General features: G+C 37.2%; 2 protein-coding genes across 2 annotated transcripts in view; both read right to left on the bottom strand.

Annotated features, from left to right (window-relative positions):
* parga (poly (ADP-ribose) glycohydrolase a) overlaps nt 1–3,273 on the bottom strand; it is a 41,995-nt gene extending 38,722 nt beyond the window's left edge. The window contains exons 1-5 of the mRNA XM_067422039.1: nt 3,090–3,273; nt 2,139–2,193; nt 1,381–2,058; nt 570–702; nt 19–141 (exon numbers count right to left, since the gene is read on the bottom strand). Of these exons, the coding sequence (XP_067278140.1) occupies nt 19–141; nt 570–702; nt 1,381–2,058; nt 2,139–2,158 (954 nt within the window). The 5' untranslated portion in view covers nt 2,159–2,193; nt 3,090–3,273. The remainder of the gene's footprint in view (nt 1–18; nt 142–569; nt 703–1,380; nt 2,059–2,138; nt 2,194–3,089) is intronic.
* Nucleotides 3,274–5,789: 2,516 nt separating this feature from the next.
* Nucleotides 5,790–19,016, bottom strand: part of myofl (myoferlin like) — a 30,493-nt gene continuing 17,266 nt past the window's right edge. The window contains exons 23-53 of the mRNA XM_067422038.1: nt 18,456–18,648; nt 18,147–18,302; nt 17,289–17,420; nt 17,018–17,181; nt 16,231–16,345; nt 15,335–15,437; nt 14,584–14,720; nt 14,270–14,434; nt 13,941–14,028; nt 13,370–13,447; nt 13,089–13,270; nt 12,818–12,976; nt 12,134–12,235; nt 11,892–12,053; nt 11,122–11,287; nt 10,737–10,810; nt 10,408–10,506; nt 10,157–10,285; nt 9,573–9,728; nt 9,364–9,455; nt 9,107–9,277; nt 8,844–8,992; nt 8,105–8,244; nt 7,930–8,018; nt 7,757–7,852; nt 7,224–7,365; nt 7,017–7,116; nt 6,685–6,863; nt 6,479–6,588; nt 6,241–6,388; nt 5,790–6,167 (exon numbers count right to left, since the gene is read on the bottom strand). Of these exons, the coding sequence (XP_067278139.1) occupies nt 6,132–6,167; nt 6,241–6,388; nt 6,479–6,588; nt 6,685–6,863; nt 7,017–7,116; nt 7,224–7,365; nt 7,757–7,852; nt 7,930–8,018; nt 8,105–8,244; nt 8,844–8,992; nt 9,107–9,277; nt 9,364–9,455; nt 9,573–9,728; nt 10,157–10,285; nt 10,408–10,506; nt 10,737–10,810; nt 11,122–11,287; nt 11,892–12,053; nt 12,134–12,235; nt 12,818–12,976; nt 13,089–13,270; nt 13,370–13,447; nt 13,941–14,028; nt 14,270–14,434; nt 14,584–14,720; nt 15,335–15,437; nt 16,231–16,345; nt 17,018–17,181; nt 17,289–17,420; nt 18,147–18,302; nt 18,456–18,648 (4,012 nt within the window). The 3' untranslated portion in view covers nt 5,790–6,131. The remainder of the gene's footprint in view (nt 6,168–6,240; nt 6,389–6,478; nt 6,589–6,684; nt 6,864–7,016; nt 7,117–7,223; nt 7,366–7,756; nt 7,853–7,929; nt 8,019–8,104; nt 8,245–8,843; nt 8,993–9,106; nt 9,278–9,363; nt 9,456–9,572; nt 9,729–10,156; nt 10,286–10,407; nt 10,507–10,736; nt 10,811–11,121; nt 11,288–11,891; nt 12,054–12,133; nt 12,236–12,817; nt 12,977–13,088; nt 13,271–13,369; nt 13,448–13,940; nt 14,029–14,269; nt 14,435–14,583; nt 14,721–15,334; nt 15,438–16,230; nt 16,346–17,017; nt 17,182–17,288; nt 17,421–18,146; nt 18,303–18,455; nt 18,649–19,016) is intronic.

Genomic DNA, 19,016 nt, shown 5'->3' with positions numbered 1-19,016 from the left:
AACAAAAAAAGGCATTACCTCATTCTCCACAGGAAACAGGTTCTTTTCTGAACAAGGCATCTTTACAGTCACATCATTCCAGAAATCATCAAATACGCCTGGATATGGATATGGGACTTGTCCTTCTTTGAGCAGGTCTGTCTATAAACCAGATCAGAGAGAGAATAGGTATTTACCAATTAATTTCACCTTGTAATCACTTAAAATAATTATTTAATCAGGTCAGTATGTCATTTGGATATTTTAAAACAAAGGTTTTTTTTAATTATTATTTTGCTTTCATTGGTTGCCTCTAAAAGAAAAAGTCTGCAACAGATTCAAATGCTTGTGACGTAAAATCTAAAGTAAAAAAAAAAAAAAATGTTTCTGTAAGGACAATTTAAGTACTATCAACCCACTTCAAATCATTTCAATGAAACATCAAAACACTGAGTTCTATGTTGTGTAAAGCGTAGAGCTGCTTGGACATCCACAGCGGCATTAGACTCAAACTGACAGGAAGCCCTTGGGCACTGGCCGAGAACATCCCAGTGTCACTGCAGAGTGCTGTGAAGAGCAACGTGGCTTACCCTGATGAGTATTTTGTGATTGTATGTTGCCCTGAGGTATGGCAGGGACTGTCCACACTGAGGCATTCTTCGAAGCTCCTCTACTGGGGTCCCGAGACATTCCAGTTCTTTCTGCTCCGCTGACACTTGCTTACTAGACATCCAACAAATGCTGTTACATGTATTGTTATAATTTATAGCATTGTAATAGTTAAAATATAATTGCATTATTATTGTCATCCTGTTTAATTCATAATGTCAGTTAATTTTAGTGATATCGGTAATTGGATTTATATCAGGCAATATTGGATATTTAATTGTGCAATGTAATGTAGCCTATTTTTACATTTAGATTGCCACTTTAAAAACACTAGTAATTTAAAAACATTATTAAATGTAGGCAACCATTTAAAAGTTTGGTGTCAAAATAATTATAAAAATAAGAATAATAAAAATAAGAAGAGATGTTTCTTGAGCAGCAAATCAGCACAGATTGATTTCTGAAGGATCATGTGACACTGAAGACTGGAATAATGATGATGAAAATTCAGCTTTGCCATCACATATTTAAATTGCAATTTAAAATGTACTGAAATATAATTTCATTTTAAAATATAATATTTCACAATATTACAATTTTACTGCATTTCATTTTTAGTGGTTTTAATGATCTATTTCAACAAAAGAGTATAGAAATTCAATATCAGCCAGTATAGAAAAATAATGATCAGTAACATTGTTTTAATATTGGTGCATCCCTAGTAGATATATTTAATTTCAAAACTAATCTCCAATGAGAAAATACACAGGAATATTCCCAAAATCACAATACCTTTCTGAAGAAGACGCCTGTGCCTGGTTACTTTCAGACTCAATCTTATCACCATTTTCAGGAAGAAAAGCCCCAGCACCAGAGTTGTGCCCCTCTGTATCCTCCGTTTCCATGGGTTCTACTGTAGATTCGTTTGTGACATTCTCTACAGCTTCTGAACTGGGGCTTGAGGGTTTAGGCTCCACTACTGGGCCAACTCCTGAACAGGACTTCTGCAAGTAAGAGCAGGCAGGAGCATCTTCCTCAGAATTGCTGGGCAGAGGTGCTTCAAATGCTGGACTCATCTCCACATCTATAATAGGTGTGCCACTTATATTTACAGATAAGTTCAATTTAGTCTCTGAGCTCTCTGTAGACGTGCAAGTCAGCTTGCCCAGGTTAGCATCTGATGGGGTTGGTTCAAATGCCTGTCCACCGTTCTTTGGCTTTGTCTGACCGCTTGCATCCTCACTACTGGTTGCATCTCCATCAGCAATGGCCTCTGAGTCCATGCAACAGTTGGGCACAGAGGACTGTATCTGGTCCACCAGATCACCATTCGGGTCCTTACAACTTGTTTTTATTTCACACAGCTTATTATCCACAGCTGCCTGATCACTTTCCTTTATTTCACTCTCAAAGGCCTTCGGAAGATCGCTTCCTGTATCTTCAGACTTTGTCACAACGTCACCCTCATGGCTGACAATGGAAACAGATGAAAATGCTTTAAACACTTCATAATAAAACATTTTTACCTAATTAAAAATAAAACAACTTACCTGTTCAGTTCTGGATCCATATTCACCGTGAGCACACTTCCAGCCAGACTACTTGCTGTAAAAAGAAAAGTGAAACTTAGAACTGAAAATAAATGTTATAGTTACATCTCTACTGAGAAAGACAAAAAAAAAAAAAAAAACCTACAAAAAATTACAACTGAAAAAACAAGAATAATGGAAGGACTGCTGCAAAACAAGAAAGCTGACGTTTCAAATGGCAGTTTACTGGAGTTATTGTAAAAAGTGAGGCAGTCTATTTTCCATTTGTTAATCAAATTTAAGTTTATGTAAAGGTTTTAATATATGCTTCGGATTAAAAATTTGACATTTTGAATCTCACTGGTATCTAGTATTTTGATGTCATAGCAACTTTATATCCAAACAAATATCGCATACTCCTAATTAAATATTAATAAAAAAAAATGTTGTTTTTTGCGATAATCAAGCAGGCCTAGTTGAAAAAGCCTAATATATACAATGGCATTAAATTCTAAATTAGTGCAGATGACATATTGGTTTGCTTTCACAGATACATTGTGTGAATAAATAAGGTTCATAATCACCAGGTTTATTCTTTTGTTGTGAATGGCTAAGCTAGCCGAGTGATAACAAAAGAAAGGTCAGTTTTTTGCATGGATTTATAGGCTAATAAATAATAATAGCCTATATCAGCCTGGAATAAATCGTATTATTCTGTGCTTCTATATATCCATATAACGTTATTCCTTATCAGATTTCATAATAACACCAATAACTGAAATCAACGCTAAAACACACACTCGTCATTAGATAGCTGAAGCCTTGAAATCAACAGCACACATTTACATTAAAAGCAGCCTGCGTCATAATTGCTAGAAAAACAGCAATACTACTTCGTGGTAATATATGTATACAAGACAGGCTGCTTTACTGTCAGATTGTTCGCTTTGATCACGCATCAAACCATCATACTTGCACTCTTCTTTGTCTTCGTATCGCTGTGCACACATATTCGATATCTTTTTCAACAGACGGGAAAGCTGCCCTTATTTATGCAAAGGTTGGCTGCTTTTACCACACTATCCAAGAACGACAGTGAAGTCAAATTAAAAACGGACTGGTGAAGGAGGAGGTATCAGTTCAGTTCCGGGTCGTAAAGTTTGCTGCTGATTGGGTAGATTCTTGTCACGTGATTGAAAGAAAGCAGTTTTTTTTTCCAACGGGATCTTAGTCTCTCTGTCTCTCCGTATCTTTTTCTTTTTCTTTCTTTTTCTTATAATTTTATTTTAAATGGATATATATTTAATTTTAGAGCAAAAACACATGGTGGTGGACATTGTTTCCTCGAGCAGTAGCGCACCGCGCCACCTTCCGTCAATTTTTAAATTGCAACGCTCGTATAAAACCTTTTACTGTCTATGTATAAAACAAATAGAAAATAGACCAGCTCATACACTACAGGTCCTTCTCAAAAATTTAGCATATTGTGATGAAAGTTCATTATTTTCCATAATGTAATGATAAAAATTAAACTTTCATATATTTTAGATTTATTTCACACCAACTGAAATATTTCAGGTCTTTTATTATTTTTAATACTGATGATTTTGGCATGCTCATGAAAATCCAAAATTCCTATCTCAAAAAATTAGCATATTTCATACGACCAATAAAAGAAAAATGTTTTTAATTTTAAAAAAGTCAACCTTCAAATAATTATGTTTAGTTATGCACTCAATACTTGGTCAGGAATCCTTTTGCAGAAATGACTGCTTTGGCACTGCTGAGGTGTTATGGAGGCCCAGGATGCTTCGATAGCGGCCTTAAGCTCATCCAGAGTGTTGGGTCTTGCGTCTCTCAACTTTCTCTTCACAATATCTCACAGATTCTCTATGGGGTTCAGGTCAGGAGAGTTGGCAGGCCAATTGAGCACAGTAATACCATGGTCAGTAAACCATTTACCAGTGGTTTTGGCACTGTGAGCAGGTGCCAGGTCGTGCTAAAAAAAACAAAATCTTCATCTCCATAAAGCTTTTCTGCAGATGGAAGCATGGAGTGCTCCAAATTCTCAAAGTCAGCTATCAAAATCTCCTGATAGCTAGCTGCATTGACCCTGCCCTTGATAAAACACAGTGGACCAACACCAGCAGCTGACATGGCACCCCAGACCATCACTGACTGTGGGTACTTGACACTGGACTTTTTGGACATTTTGGCATTTCCTTCTCCCCAGTCTTCCTCCAGACTCTGGCACCTTGATTTCTGAATGACATGCAAAATTTGCTTTCATCCGAAAAAAGTACTTTGGACCACTGAGCAACTGAGCAGTGCTGCTTCTCAGGCGCTTCTGCCGCTGTTTCTGGTTCAAAAGTGGCTTGACCTGGGGAATGTGGCACCTGTAGCCCATTTCCTGCACACGCCTGTGCACGGTGGCTCTGGGTGTTTCTACTCCAGACTCAGTCCACTGCTTCCTCAGGTCCCCCAAGGTCTGGAATCGGTCCTTCTCCACAATCTTCCTCAGGGTCCGGTCACCTCTTCTCGTTGTGCAGCGTTTTTTTGCCACACTTTTTCCTTCCCACAGACTTCCCACTGAGGTGCTTTGATACAGCACTCTGGGAACAGCCTATTCATTCAGAAATTTCTTTCTGTTTCTTACCCTCTCGCTTGAGGGTGTCAATGATGGCCTTCTGGACAGCAGTCAGGTCGGCAGTCTTACCCATGATTCCGGTTTTGAGTAATGAACCAGGCTGGAAGTTTTTAAAAGCCTCAGGAATCTCAGCACAAAGTTGGGAGCATGAAACTGGCCAAAATTTCTTGGTATGCTGAAGCATTAAGAGTTCCTTTCACTAGAACTACAGAGCCACGCCCAACTCCTTAAAAACTACCCCATCACCAAATTTTACACTTGGCACAAGGCAAACAGGCAAATACCGTTCTCCTGACAACCACCAAGCTCAGACTTGTCCATTGGATTGCCAGGCAGAGAAGCGTGATTTATCAGCCCAGAGAACACGTCTCCACTGCTCTAGAGTCCAGTGGCAGTGTGCTTTACAACACTGCATACAACGCTTTACATTGCACTCGATGATGTAAGGCATAGATGGAGCAGCTCAGCCATGGAAACCCATTCTATTGGGCTCTCTAAACACTGTTCTTGAGCTTATCTGAAGGTCATACAAAGTTTGAAGATCTGTAGCTATTGACTCTGCAGAAAGTTGGCGAATTCTGTGCACCTCAACATGCGCAAACCCAGCTCTGTGATTTTATGTGGCCTACCACTTCGTGGCTGAGTTGCTGTTGTTCCCGATTTCTTCCACTTCGTTATAATACCACTAACAGGTGACAGTGAAATATTTAGTAATGAGGAAATTTCACAAATGGACATTGCACAGGTGGCAAGTACCTCACTTGAATTCACTGAGCTCCTGAGAGTAACCAGTCTTTCACAAATGTTTGTTAAAGCAGTCTGACTGATTTTATACCCCTTTGGCCATGGAAGTGATTGGAACACCTGAATTCAATGATTTGGAGGGGTGTCCCAATACTTTGGCAATATAGTGTAATATTTAGTTAGTTAGAATTAAATTCATTATTATGAATCATACATTATCAATGCAATTATTAATGCTTATATTATGTTTGGTATCTGAACGCAAGATAACAGCATTACAGTTTTTAAAAGAATACAAGAAATCAGTTTTAATGAGGAATGAACAACAAAGGAGCAGATACATCTGAATTTAGTGCTTAAAATCTGGTTGTAAATGCCACCTTCAACAATGCACTGTGTAAATACAATAATTACTTTCAACCTTTATGCATATACAAAAAAAGTAGTGAAATCAAACAAATATAGTGCATCTTCTAGCAGCATTGTACTATGCCAACCCAGTGTTGTCTATAAAAAAAGAATAGCCCTTGGAGTATGTTATACATTCAAGTATTGTTAGAGAGAAAAAAATAGGGGAAAACGTTGCTGCTGTTTCTCCATTGATTGTGTGTCCTGTTGCAGGTTTAAAACGGCTTCACAATTTTCATGGAAATGTAATTCTGGAAGAAAAAAGGGCAGTTTCAGAAAATGCAAATCATATTTTTAGTTAAAAATATTTAATAATTTACTTACAGGGAAGGAATACAAGAGGATTCCAAGAAACAGGATCACCAGTATTAGAATAATGAGTCCAATAAAGAGCCATTTGTATCTGCGCCATATGATGAACTTCATGGTCTTGCATGGATTTGTGAACCAAAGGAAGGACGTATCTGGACGGCTGTTTACATACATTAAAACATACAGTATTAATACTCACATCATCTAATCAAAAATTATACTGAATGGCCAAACATTGACATTCTCATACTTTGGAGAATCTAGTTTGGGGTTCATGTTAGGTTCATCTCTTCCTTTCCCAGCTGGCCTCTCGTCTGCCTCGTTCTCTTCCACCACTTCCAGTGTCATCTCTACTTTACCCTAATGCCACAAAGAGAACGGTGTTTGCCGTTTGTACAGGGCATATACAATATGCACAATGTCATATCTATATGCTAGCAATTAAGCTTCACTCACAGTCAGGATTTTTTTGCCATCTTCCTCCATGGCACAAGGCCACCAGCCTCTCACTGATTTCTGGGAGAAGAGTGATGTAGGTGCGAAGTTCTTGCCTGTTTTTGTTAGCATGCTTAGAGAGCACTTTTCAGGGGTCTTAGCTGGAGGGATGAGGTGAAGCATATCCAGCTCCACCGTGCCTGTTTAAGAAAGCAGTAATCAAGCAGAATCCCAAAAAACTAAAATAATTTTTACTGTCAACATTCCTAAGAAACCCAAAACAATGCATACACTCCAAAAAGAGAAAGATTAAATTGGTGGGTGCATATGTAGATTTGAACAAGAGCATTCACCTAAGTAATCATCCAGGGAGAATTTGTCATTGTCCCAGATTTGAATGGTCAGTTTAGGAGGGATCCTGAACTCGGTTTTGTCAAGACTCCAGAAGTGCTCCTGAAAATGAGAAGAAAAAGAAAGAAGAAAAAACAGGGTTAATTTTGACTATCAATGAATGAAAACACTTAATATAAAATTGAGTTACACTTTTCCAAACCACTAACCTTTGTAGACACAAGACACAACTGTTCTGCTGGCAAATAATCAAAGCCAAAGATAAATCTCCAGTTGAAATTTCCATCTCCATCTAGAGACCTGTAATGGACGTCAGTTTTCTGCTTGTCCTCCTCCATACCTGGCATCCAACTGTTAAATACATATAAATAAATATACTGTAAATAAATTGTGTATTATTTTTATATTCAGTGTTCTGCAGGTTTTATCAATTTAAAAAATGTAAGACCTTTTTAAGATCACTTAAAGACAATATAAGGAATAAATTGAATGGAAAATAATATGTCAAACATTTTCTCTAAATGTAAATGTTTAAAGATAATTTATTTAAAATATTAATATTTTGTAACATAATAAATGTCTTTACTGTCAGGTTTGATCAACTGAATGCATCCTTTCTAAATAAAAGTATACGCTTTTTGAACGGCAGTGTGTTAATTCATTAATGCATGTCACAGTGATTACACAGTACAAATTACTTACTCCAAAAAATATTATGCTAATATAATCATCAGCCTATTACCCTTTCACATAGATGTCACTCATGTTTTCTCCTGTGATGCTGGTTTCATCCAGGATGACTTCAGTCGTATTCCAAATGATGGCTCGCAGGAAATACCTTCAGTGTAAGGGGACACATTAGAACAGCAAACACACATAGTAGTTTTACTAGATGTGAGGAAGAATAGATGGTACTTTTTAGGTTTGCGAGGAGAGATGACAGAAGGTGGTCCTGGAATACCAAGATTTTTGGGGAATATTTCAACCCACATCTGGAGTTTGCCCTGCAAAGACAAAATAAACATAAGTGACACAGACGGTACTACAAAGTTGAGTACGTATTCAAAAATCTGAGGATGTGGAGACTGACTTGAGAGAGAGTGGGCTGGTAAGAGCTGTACAAGGTCCTGGTCTCCACATGCTCTGGGACAAGGCCTTGCCTCCTCAACACATGCAAGCAGATTCGCTCCTTAGGTGGGCCCAAGTGTTGGTGGATGCTTTTATTGGCCTCTATACGCAAAGGAATATCAATTTGACTTGTCATCACTTATTTACTGTATAATAAAATGCTTATTTAGCAATATGTTGCTGCAAGTTCCACACCAAAGTAGAAATGCAATATACATTGTATACTTTTGTGCTGATTCAGGTAAAACTGTAGTAACAACAATGTACCTTTATTTACTACCATAATGGGTTTCTTAAGATCATATTCAGATAGTGTATGTCTTATGTCTTGTTTAGTTTCATAGATTATAGTCATGTTCTGTTTTGTTTCTTTAGTCGGTTTTCCACCTCAGGCTAAACCGTATTCATATGGTTGAAAATGTTAAAAATTGCTTAATTTTGTGTAAACCATGATAAAAAAAAAATCTGGATTATTTGATGAACAGAAATTTCAAGAGAACAGCTTTCTTTTGAAATGGAAATCTTTTGTACATTATAAATGTCTTTGCTGTCCCTTTTGTTCAATTTAATACATCCTTGCTAAATAAAAGTATTAAATGCTTTAAAAAAAAACCATCTTACTTGACCCCAAACTTTTGAACAGTGGTTTATGAGCATGATGTTGAAGTCCAGAAAAGGTTTAATGGTTTAAATAAGCATACCCAGTTCATCTAGTCTGTACTCTCGTCCTCCAAAAGACAGGAAACTGCCATCATCTGCAATATGAGGAGCAGGAATTCCTCTCAGCCTGGCCAAATTCTGTAGGATCTGAGATGGTTTTTGCTGGTCCCTCCACTGGTTCACCCCAGATCTATAGTATTCAAAACATATAGTATTTCAAATAGCACCGAGTACATGACTATGTCTAGGTTATGGCACTTTAAAACTGTTATGAAAAATGGCCGCAAGTAAAATAACCACTTACACACAGTAGGATTTTGGGATCCCACAATGTGAGCCAAACCGAGAAAGAAGTCGATTCTCAAGGTCTATGATGGTTTCCCCAACCTTTTCATCAGAGCTGAGCAGGTCATAGTCATAGATGGAAATCTTCAAGTCCTTGTCTTGTGGAATGTAGCAGTTCAGTTCAAATACTCTGTGAACATATATTAAAATAGTTTTCTTCAAAATCAGAAATACACAATTATATGTAGGTAAATGCTTCACTGTTCGTATTCTCACCTTCCAAAATCTGGGTTTAGAGTGTTTGGTTTGTAGTGATCCCTGTCATCGATCATTTTCTTCCCCAGAGAAATCTTTATGTATGGATCACACTTCAGAAAGAAAGGATATGTAAATGAGACACATCAAAAACTCACCATCAAAAAGATGTCAAATTTGACCTAACCTCAACCATCAAAATCTTTACATTAACTTGTGAATTGGCTCACCATGCCATTGTTGTCTTTGGGCTGCAGGTCAATGCCGCGTATGATGTAGATTCTGACCAGGCACTCCTGAGGACAGCTCTCAGGCAGCTCCCTAAACTGCCGAGGTGGGTCTGAGACGTTTGGGTCATCTGACAAGGGATACACTCGAAACGACCCCTGCAAATGCAGATCATTAAGTAAAATAAGCTTGGTTAGTTACATGTCAACCACTAGATGGCAGCCTAATATAATGCATACTCTTACTCTGTAATTGTTGTTTTTTGGTCAAGGTCTTTTACCCACTGGAACTTGTCCAGAATCCCAGAATTTGTAGCACATGCTTTCAAAATATTTTTATTATTGCATTATACTTTACACCAGTGGGTGAACAATTCTCTCTCGAGATTAAATGCCTTGCACAAGGTCACAATAGTGATAGGGCGGGATTGATAGTCTTTAAAAGTCTCCCCTACTTGGACTGAACCAACAACCTTTGTGTAAGCAGCCTATATATTTAGTTACAAGAAAACCGCCACCCCTTATAAAAAGCTGATCAATTCAAAAGTAAAGGAAGCTCTGTGAATAGCTGACTGGCACAGACTTGCCTTGAACTCTCCCACTACAGAGGGGTCTTCCTCCTCATCCTCCATTTTACCCCTCTGCAATTTAAATGTATTGCAGAAGTCTGTTAGCCCTCTGAATTCTGGAACCGTCTCAAGCTCAGTGTCATAGACCTGAAAAAAAGACATACTTTTAACACCGTTCAGTCACATAACAATAGTCATACCTTATCTTTGAAACATTAGCAGGATGCAAAAATCCACACAGGATGGTAAGAGCGGGCAAGTCAACTTACTGTTAAGGTGTCATATCCCTTCTGGAGATAAGGGCCACACTTTTCAAGCTCGTTAATGGAGGCATAGAATTTACTCCACCAGTCCACTGTGTCCTCTTCCTACAATAGGTTGTGGTATAATATATGTGAGTTTTCTTGTTAAAGAGGCTGTAACAATCTGTCTGCAGCTATTTTGCACCAAAACAGCTTAGTTTCAAGACTGTTATATAATGACAGAATGCTATTTATTTGGCAGTCGGGAAAACACGAAGGGGTAGCAAAAGGAAAGGAGATAAACTAATTATTATAAAGTTTAAAAATAAGACAAAATGCACATCTGTTCACTTTACCTGTTTTGAAGGGCTGGGCATTCTGTCTCCCATATCAATGATGACATCTCTGGGAGCTGCTGTCATCATGGCCACTGAGACACAGACAGTATACATGATTAAATAATTACAGTATAACCGAGACTGAAAATCAACTGACATGAAGAACATAAACAAAACAAATATTATTATTTTCATTTATATTTATAAACTACTCTTCTTTAGATTAGATAGAACAGTAGAAAGTCAGTTTTGTACAGTAAAAAGCCAATAAAATACAACAGCATCTATCACAAACACACACATACTGTATATACAATATATGTTGATATTGATATTATTGATTCTATTTTGTGTACATATAAAAATGTATTATTTATGTAGATTTATATTTATAAGAATTTACCCTTGGCAGACATAGCCACCTCGGTGGTGCCTATGTAAGGATCACATCTGAACTCCTCCAGGGAGTTTATAGTACACTGTCCAACGACTGGTTTCCGACCAAAGGGCCTGTGGTCAATAACTTTGAGCACAATGGGTGGAGTGTACATCTCATCTTTAGGAAGAAGCTGAAGAGAGAGACACATTGTTAGGATTCTGCTTCTCCAAAACCAACAAAGCTTAATTTACAAACACAGCTACTTAGTAATGGTTTTTGTATTTTTATTTCCACTGTATGCATTAGGATCGAAAAACACTTAAATCTAGAAGCTGAGCAAAAGTAATCTATAATCTAGACTCAGGGGGCACATGGTCTTTTAAAAACAAGATTGTAGCAAGATTCTAAAGAAATTGTAAGTGGTGCTTGCTCATGCAAATCTCACTGCGGCTGTTCTGGGTTGCTATAGTGTACTGGGTAGTTGCTAGATGGTTGCTAAGGTGTGGTCGTTTACTGACCCATGTCAAAAGAGCCCACTCTAAAGTGTCCCTAAAGTCGTATTCTAGTTCTATGGGAAAATGGCATTTTTTCATTTGTAAATATAATCTGAAATTTCCTAAGAACAAAGAGCATGGGATGAGATATGCATCAAAATTCAACAGCAGTAGTGATGTCTCAACTTGTTCATGTGAGATGCGGGATCATTTGTTTTGTATACACAGACATTTCAGCAGTATGTTTTCATTTTTGTTGGTTAGCAAAATCCATGTCTTTAATTTTAGGAGGTGCTATACCACTTTGAGGAACATGACAGATCCAGGGAAGTTGGGATTTTTCTTGATGTTCTTGATGATGGCAGTCTGAACAACCTGCCCTCCACATTCAACAATAAGGCTAGGGGAAGACACTGTGGCCAACTGATACGTCTTCATGTTTCTTAAACCCCAGGCCAGGACCTGTCAAAACACACAGTATGAGACACTGGGGGTAATTCTTTTTGGTTTAAACACATTATTCATAAGGATGACTGCATTACCTCAATTGCAGTGAGCTGCACCACAGGCCTGATCCCCTGAGGAACCATGTACAGATTCTCACTTCTTCGAGGTGGGACCAGGGGCATGTTAACATCATTTGCCTGAGGTCATCAATGAACAAAATAACGGATAAGCAAATGATAATGGTAGTGTGGTTAAGACGACACACCAACAAATATGATACAAACTGTATTCAAATGAGTAACTTTTTGAGGACAGGTGACGGCAAGTAGTCTGACTATTAAAACATTTTGTTCTAAAGTATTCCAATAACCTTATTTGTTTAGGTTTACTATATAAGAAAAAAAAATTAGTACAAAATTATATATGTATATATATATATATATATATATATATATATATATATATATATATATATTTAAGATTTATAAAAAAGATATAAATGTTATTTATATATATATATATAATATAAAATATATATATATATATATATATATATATATATATATATATATATATATATATATATATATATATATATATATATATATATATATATATATATATGTATATATATACATATTCAAAGTATTTCAATAAACACTTTATCTAATAATTAAAGTTTTACATTTATTTTGCTTTATCTGTTAATACATATATACTTTCTATTGGTTAATAAATTATTAAAATAATAACAAATGTTATATAAGAATTAAAACAACCTTATCTTTTTGCAAGAGCTCAGCTGCTACCAGCATTTCTCCTGCACTCCGTCCCTTCATGGTGATGGGAAACCAAAGGAGTTTAGGTGTTAATGGGGTGGCAGGGTTTAGCTTCACTACTGGAGGACACGTGCACCTGCCCATTGCCTCATCCTTCCCCTGCAACACATCCACGGATCAAGATTAAAACATCATTGAAATCACTCAACAGTCAGCAGTGCTTTTTGCAGATTCCATGCAGACCTGAGTTTGGATTAACAGAGAGTCATACCACTTGGTCACTATCATAAACTTCCAGAACGATATTGGGCGGGTTATGAGCGATGGTCTGAGGGTCTCCGTAGATTTCAATGTCATCAAAAATGAGGGTTTGGTCCCATGTGGGGTTGAGACTGGACTTAATGACTTCTGTGGTCTTGCTTACATGTAAGAAAGACACATGCACGTAGGGATCTGTGAAAACACCATGCAAAGGGTCATTTATTAAAAAACACGTGCATAACCTCAGTGAGGTAATGAACTGCATTCATATTAGATGGAAAAAACCCTCACCAGAAAAGCTGTCTTTGTCCATTGGAATAAGGTTTTTGGCTTGATAGACGTAGACTCTGAGATGGTAGATGAATGACTCTGTTGAGACACATGGAGAATTGGGTGATTTTTTTATTTGGGTGAAACAGCATATTAAAATGATTTCTAAAAGATCGTATGAGGTGTGACTGAAGACTGGAGTAATGGCTGCTGAAAATGTAGCTTTACCATCACAGGAATAAATATTTTTTCCTGTTTTTACTCTAAGTTTAAATGCAGCCTTAAAACATGCTTACCAACCCTGAACTTGTGAACGGATGTGAAACCATTTAAAACACTCAAATAGTTTCCATGGAAATTCTGGCATGCTAATTGTTTGGTGCTTCCTCTTCCTGTTGAATTTTGTATAATAATGCCATTAATCAGCACCGTTCAGAATTTCTATTGGCTTGCTGTCTTTTCTTGTTGTTGTTTTGTTTTGTTTGTGCAGATTGTCGGGAAAGGGAGGGGTGTGTTAGTCTCAGAGATATAATCAGAGTAAGGAATTTAGAAGGAGTCCTTTAATCAGCAGGCATGAATAAACATTACTCACTGTCAAATCTGCAAAACACAGTGGGTGTGTTGGCACCAAAGATTTTAGCCGTGTCCTTTTTGCTGCCTTTCTCCTCGTCATCTATTCCCTAACAGCAAAGAAATATAAGCAAGTTTTTAAAAAGCTCAAAAGCTTCTTTAAATTTATGTCTGGTCATTTGTAATCTTTCTCAGACATCAAACTATAACCACAGGAACAGTCCCAAAACACAACAATCCTTTTAATCCTGTGTCAGAGACAAATAGATGTTGTCCCCTAACCAAAATAAAGCCTATTTCAAACATCTACTTTTGTTTCTGACAATCATTCAAGAGAAGAAATGGACTAACCAAAGCCCCTTCCAGATTAAAGATAGCAGATGCTCCCACACGTTCAGATGGTGCCATTTTCCTCCTCCAGCGTCTGCGGCGGAATGTGTCTGAGGAACGCTCCTTCCTGTGGAACTTCCAGCCAATCAGAGACGAGTATTCCCAGCCATCACCCAAGTCTTTCTTCTGTTGTCAAAACAGTGATTATGCATATTACGGACAATATCTGACTAATGATTTTCACTAATCCTCAATCAGAAGTTAAGTTCAGCTGCAGTACAAGGCAACAGTGCAAGTTAACAAATCAGAAAGTAATGGTAGTGAGGCATTCTCACCTCTACAGTGGGAGTGTCTGATATCTTCCTGCGAGGTCGGACCAGTCTTTTCCTGCGATGGATGTGGTACATTTTCTCAGCAGCAACCCAGGACCTGGGCTTATCATCAGGAGGAATGGTGACACCATATTCCCATCCTGAGATCCAATAAAAAATATGTTAAAGTTCTGGAATCAGCTCCCACATGTAAGGTATGCTTCACCTAATGAAAACTCATGATAATGCATGACACATAATATGTGACATATTAGTGCATATATTTGAATGATATACATTACCATTCAAAAGTTTAGTTAAGTTTACTATTGAAAGAAATCTCTTCTTGCTTACCAAGGCTGCATTTATCTGGCCAAAAATACATTCGACAAAGTAATACTGTGAAATATTATTACAATTAAAAATTATTTTAATAAAAAAAATTAAATATTTAAAAATGTATTTAAAATCTGTCATTTTGAAATTTGAATTTTCAGCATCATTACTCCAGTCTTCAGTGTTATATGATCATTCAGAAATTATTGTAATATGCTGATTTGGGGCTCAAGATTTTTAATTTGTTTTCCAATGTAGAAAACAGTTGTGCTTTGGATCAATTTAATGCATCCTTGCTGGGGAAAAAAATCTGAAATTGTATTTTCCATTTTTTAAACCCTTACTGGAAATATGCATTACACACAAACTGCGTTAAATCAAAGCTCATCACTATGTGTATAATGCAATGGTAATAATCCCATGAGTCATAATTCCTGACCTTTCTCATCCACTGCCCTGTTGCTGTCAAAATTCCAGTCATCTTCCCAAATCCATCCTGGGGGACACTCAATCTCGTCAGGTTTCTGGGCCTTCTCTCCATTCTGCATAGAACAAATCCCATCATTCAATACTTAAAGAGGTCATTTACCCTAAAATTATAATTTCATCCTCATTTACACACCCTCATGTTTCTCCAAATATGACAATCACTAACCGTTTTGACATTTAGAATGATTTCAAGTACACCATAAAAGTATAATAGAAATAGTCTTCTGAAGCCATACAATACACTAGCTTGTGATGAACAAACTAAAATTGACATTATTTGCTGAATAATCTTCCACTAACTGGTGAACAGCTGCAAACTGATCAATGAGTAAATAAACTGAACTTGAAAACCAGATCATTCTAATTAGATCACTGCTTATCTCATGAACTAAACAACTTAACCAACATCATCATATATTATAAAGCTATCATAAGGTGTCACATATGGTTTTATGGAAAATGTTTTTAGGTACATTTATTTTGCAGTTCCAGTCATTACTTTTTTATATTATAAAGGGTGACCAAAAACAAACCCTTTGTTTTCCAAAGAGGCAAGAAAATCATAAATTGGGTTTGAAATTGGGATGAGCCACTAATGACAGAATTTTCATTACTGGTGAATTACTCTTTTCAAAACCTGCACCATCCATAGAGTTACCACCTATTGATCTAAATGAGAGATGTTGTAGTTGTGAATTTTGTATGTGGCCAAAGGTGTGTAAAATTACACGCTTCAAATTTCCATACTATATTCAAAATTCAAACTATTAAAAACTCAAATGTGAACATGCTGGATGTGACATTCAATGTTGGTCTTTTTCACTTGTGCTCTGCTTGTTCTCTCACCACATCAGTGAAAGTTTCACTGGCAGGTTTCCATTCTCCACCAGGGAAGCGAGTTTCATTTTGGTAGACCTCATCAGTGAATTCAGAGTGCCCTGCATCAGCCTCTGTAAGCAGACTGAGTCAAGCACACAGGTGGGGCTTTAACAACACGTTTATTTATAACACACACAAAACACACAAACAAACAGTAAGCCAAGGCCATGGCATGAGTATGGTAGGGAGTGGGGTCAGTTTAAGAGGCCCTAGAGAATGAAAAATTAGCTGACAATATAAACACAGAGCAGAGAGAGCTTGGCAGAGAGACTATGCTTATGTTAGAGCAGGGCCAACTACAGCTGTATGCCAAGCTACCACAGTTTCCTCTGATTGTGTGCTAGTCAAGACAGCTGAATAGACTCTATTCCTCTTTACTTATTCCACATAGTCACTAATTACATTGATGAAAATTCAGCTTTGCCATCATATTAATAAATTACATTTGAAAATATATTCAAACAGAAAACTGCAAAAAATGTATTATTAATATTATAATATTATTTCAACTGTTTTTATTGTATTAAGTCATAAATTTACATAATTTTTGATCAAATAAATTAATCTTTAAAATTAGAAATACTTTTAAAAAGACAAAATAGGAATAAATACTTTTTGCAATGTAATTTAAGCTACATTTTTACTAAGAAGAAAACCTTGATAACCACGCTAATCATACCAACAGAAATAATCATATACAAAACAAGCATTCATATATATCAAATTGTATATTTTGCAGTTATCCTCAGCTCACCAACGCTCGGGGTCAATGAACCAGTCTCCTTCCCACTCCCAGCTCCGGGGCGGCATGAAGCGTTCCTGTTTCAGTTTCACCTTTCCCGTCACATCTGAAAACTTGTGCCGACCAACTAGTCCCGTGGTCCCCCACTTTCCAAAAACCTGAGCCTGGTTCTCATACTAACACAGGAAAGGAGGTTTATAACGTTGCTAGGGGAAGTTCCATGCAACAGATATTTCATTGTTACCGTACTAGATGTTTCACTTCAGTATCCACTTTTACTAACCATCTCTGCATACACACTGAATGTGCCTTCTGCGAAGCTGTTGAACTTCTTCTCATGTGCAGACAGACCCAGCCACATGTTCACACGCAGCTGTACAGGGATCTTGAGACCTTTATTTTTGTCCATTGGGTACTAAAAAACAGTATTGGGAAATGTGAGCTGGATTTAAACTGGCATTGTCTGTATCTCCATTAACACTATCTCTTACACAATACTCTCTTGATTTCATCTAAATTAATTTTATAAAGTTATTCAAAGGCTTTTAAGCTTAAGCTTTACAAATAAGATATAATTCACAACAATGTTGTCAAACACATAGCTACACCTTTTTTCTTACAGTACATCTACAAAAATTTAAAACAGCACTGCATAGTCTTCACTGTATAGATGAAACAGATTAATCCTAATTAAAGTTACAAAAGATATTCAGTCAAGAGCACTCAACATAATAAAACAGACAACAGCAGACATATTAGGCTGCTGTCACTTTAAGACAGAATGCACGGATCCCATATAATGATAAATTCTGTACATATGCGATTTCTTTAATTTATTACACTCATTTAAGACATAACCAACTATGTTCACTGGAAGGCTTGCATTTTTTGACAATTTGTGAATATCACATACACTCTAAAAAAATGTTGGGTTGTTTTAACCCCATGTTGGGTCAAATATTTGCTTAAGACAACCCAATCGCTGGGTTAAAGCAACCCAATTGCTGGGTTAGTCCATATTTGACCCAACATTGGGTTGTTTTTTACCCAGAATTTTTTAGAGTGTACATATATACACACATATATGCACACACATAAACCTGAAGTCATGGACATGTGTCAACTAAAGGATCCTTTCTACCTGCATGAAGATGGTTTGCGTCCTGCCGCAGTACCTGCCGGCGGCTTGCTCGCTGTGGGTGGAGAAGAGCACCTGATTGGCTGGTACACGGGCATAGGCCACACGCTTCTCCCCTCTCAGCATCCATATGATGACATCAGGCATACTGTTCTGAGGCTGTGTTGTGAATTTAAACAAATGTAAAATGATTATGCACATTAATGATTAATTTCATGATATGCACATGGGTGTACACCATTCTATTCTGCTTACAAACTCTTAAAAGCATTCAATAGAATTAGATTAGTGTCTAATGAGGGAGTGTCAAACCTCCTCTGTGATCTGCTGTAGTCGCTCCAGCCAGTCCTCAATATCAGCCATTGTGGCTCTAACATCTACAGCCTCCTCCCTCATGCGAATGGCTGCCTCTTTGACACTGGCCATGGTTTTATCACGAAGATTCTTGATCTGAATATCAAGCGCTGTCAGATTGGGTTTGCCCTCCAAATCTGGTACCTTGTAACTAATTGCAACATTATCAGGTTAATCACATGTCATCAGGTTCATGTCACGTCACATACAATGGAAAAGGGTGCGAGGGCTCAAGTGCAGAAAATGATCATTTATTATAAAATAAAACATAAACTCAAAACAACAACCCACAAGGGGGAAAAACACATAATAGAATAATATAAATACAAACTTAAACAAACCAACAGAATCACGGGGAGGACGGAAGACGCAGACATTACACAAGGATCCAACACAAACTGACAAACACAAGGAGATTATAAAGGGAACAAACAAGGCAGATAATGAGGGAGAACAGGTGGGGCAAATTAACCAATAATCAGATAACAAGGGGGAGGGAACTGACAGGGACACGAGCAC

Source organism: Pseudorasbora parva, chromosome 17 (assembly GCF_024679245.1).
Source record: "Pseudorasbora parva isolate DD20220531a chromosome 17, ASM2467924v1, whole genome shotgun sequence".
NCBI classification, from domain to species: domain Eukaryota; kingdom Metazoa; phylum Chordata; class Actinopteri; order Cypriniformes; family Gobionidae; genus Pseudorasbora; species Pseudorasbora parva.
Note: the sequence above shows the minus strand (reverse complement) of the source record. Positions and strands in the feature narration are given on the sequence as shown.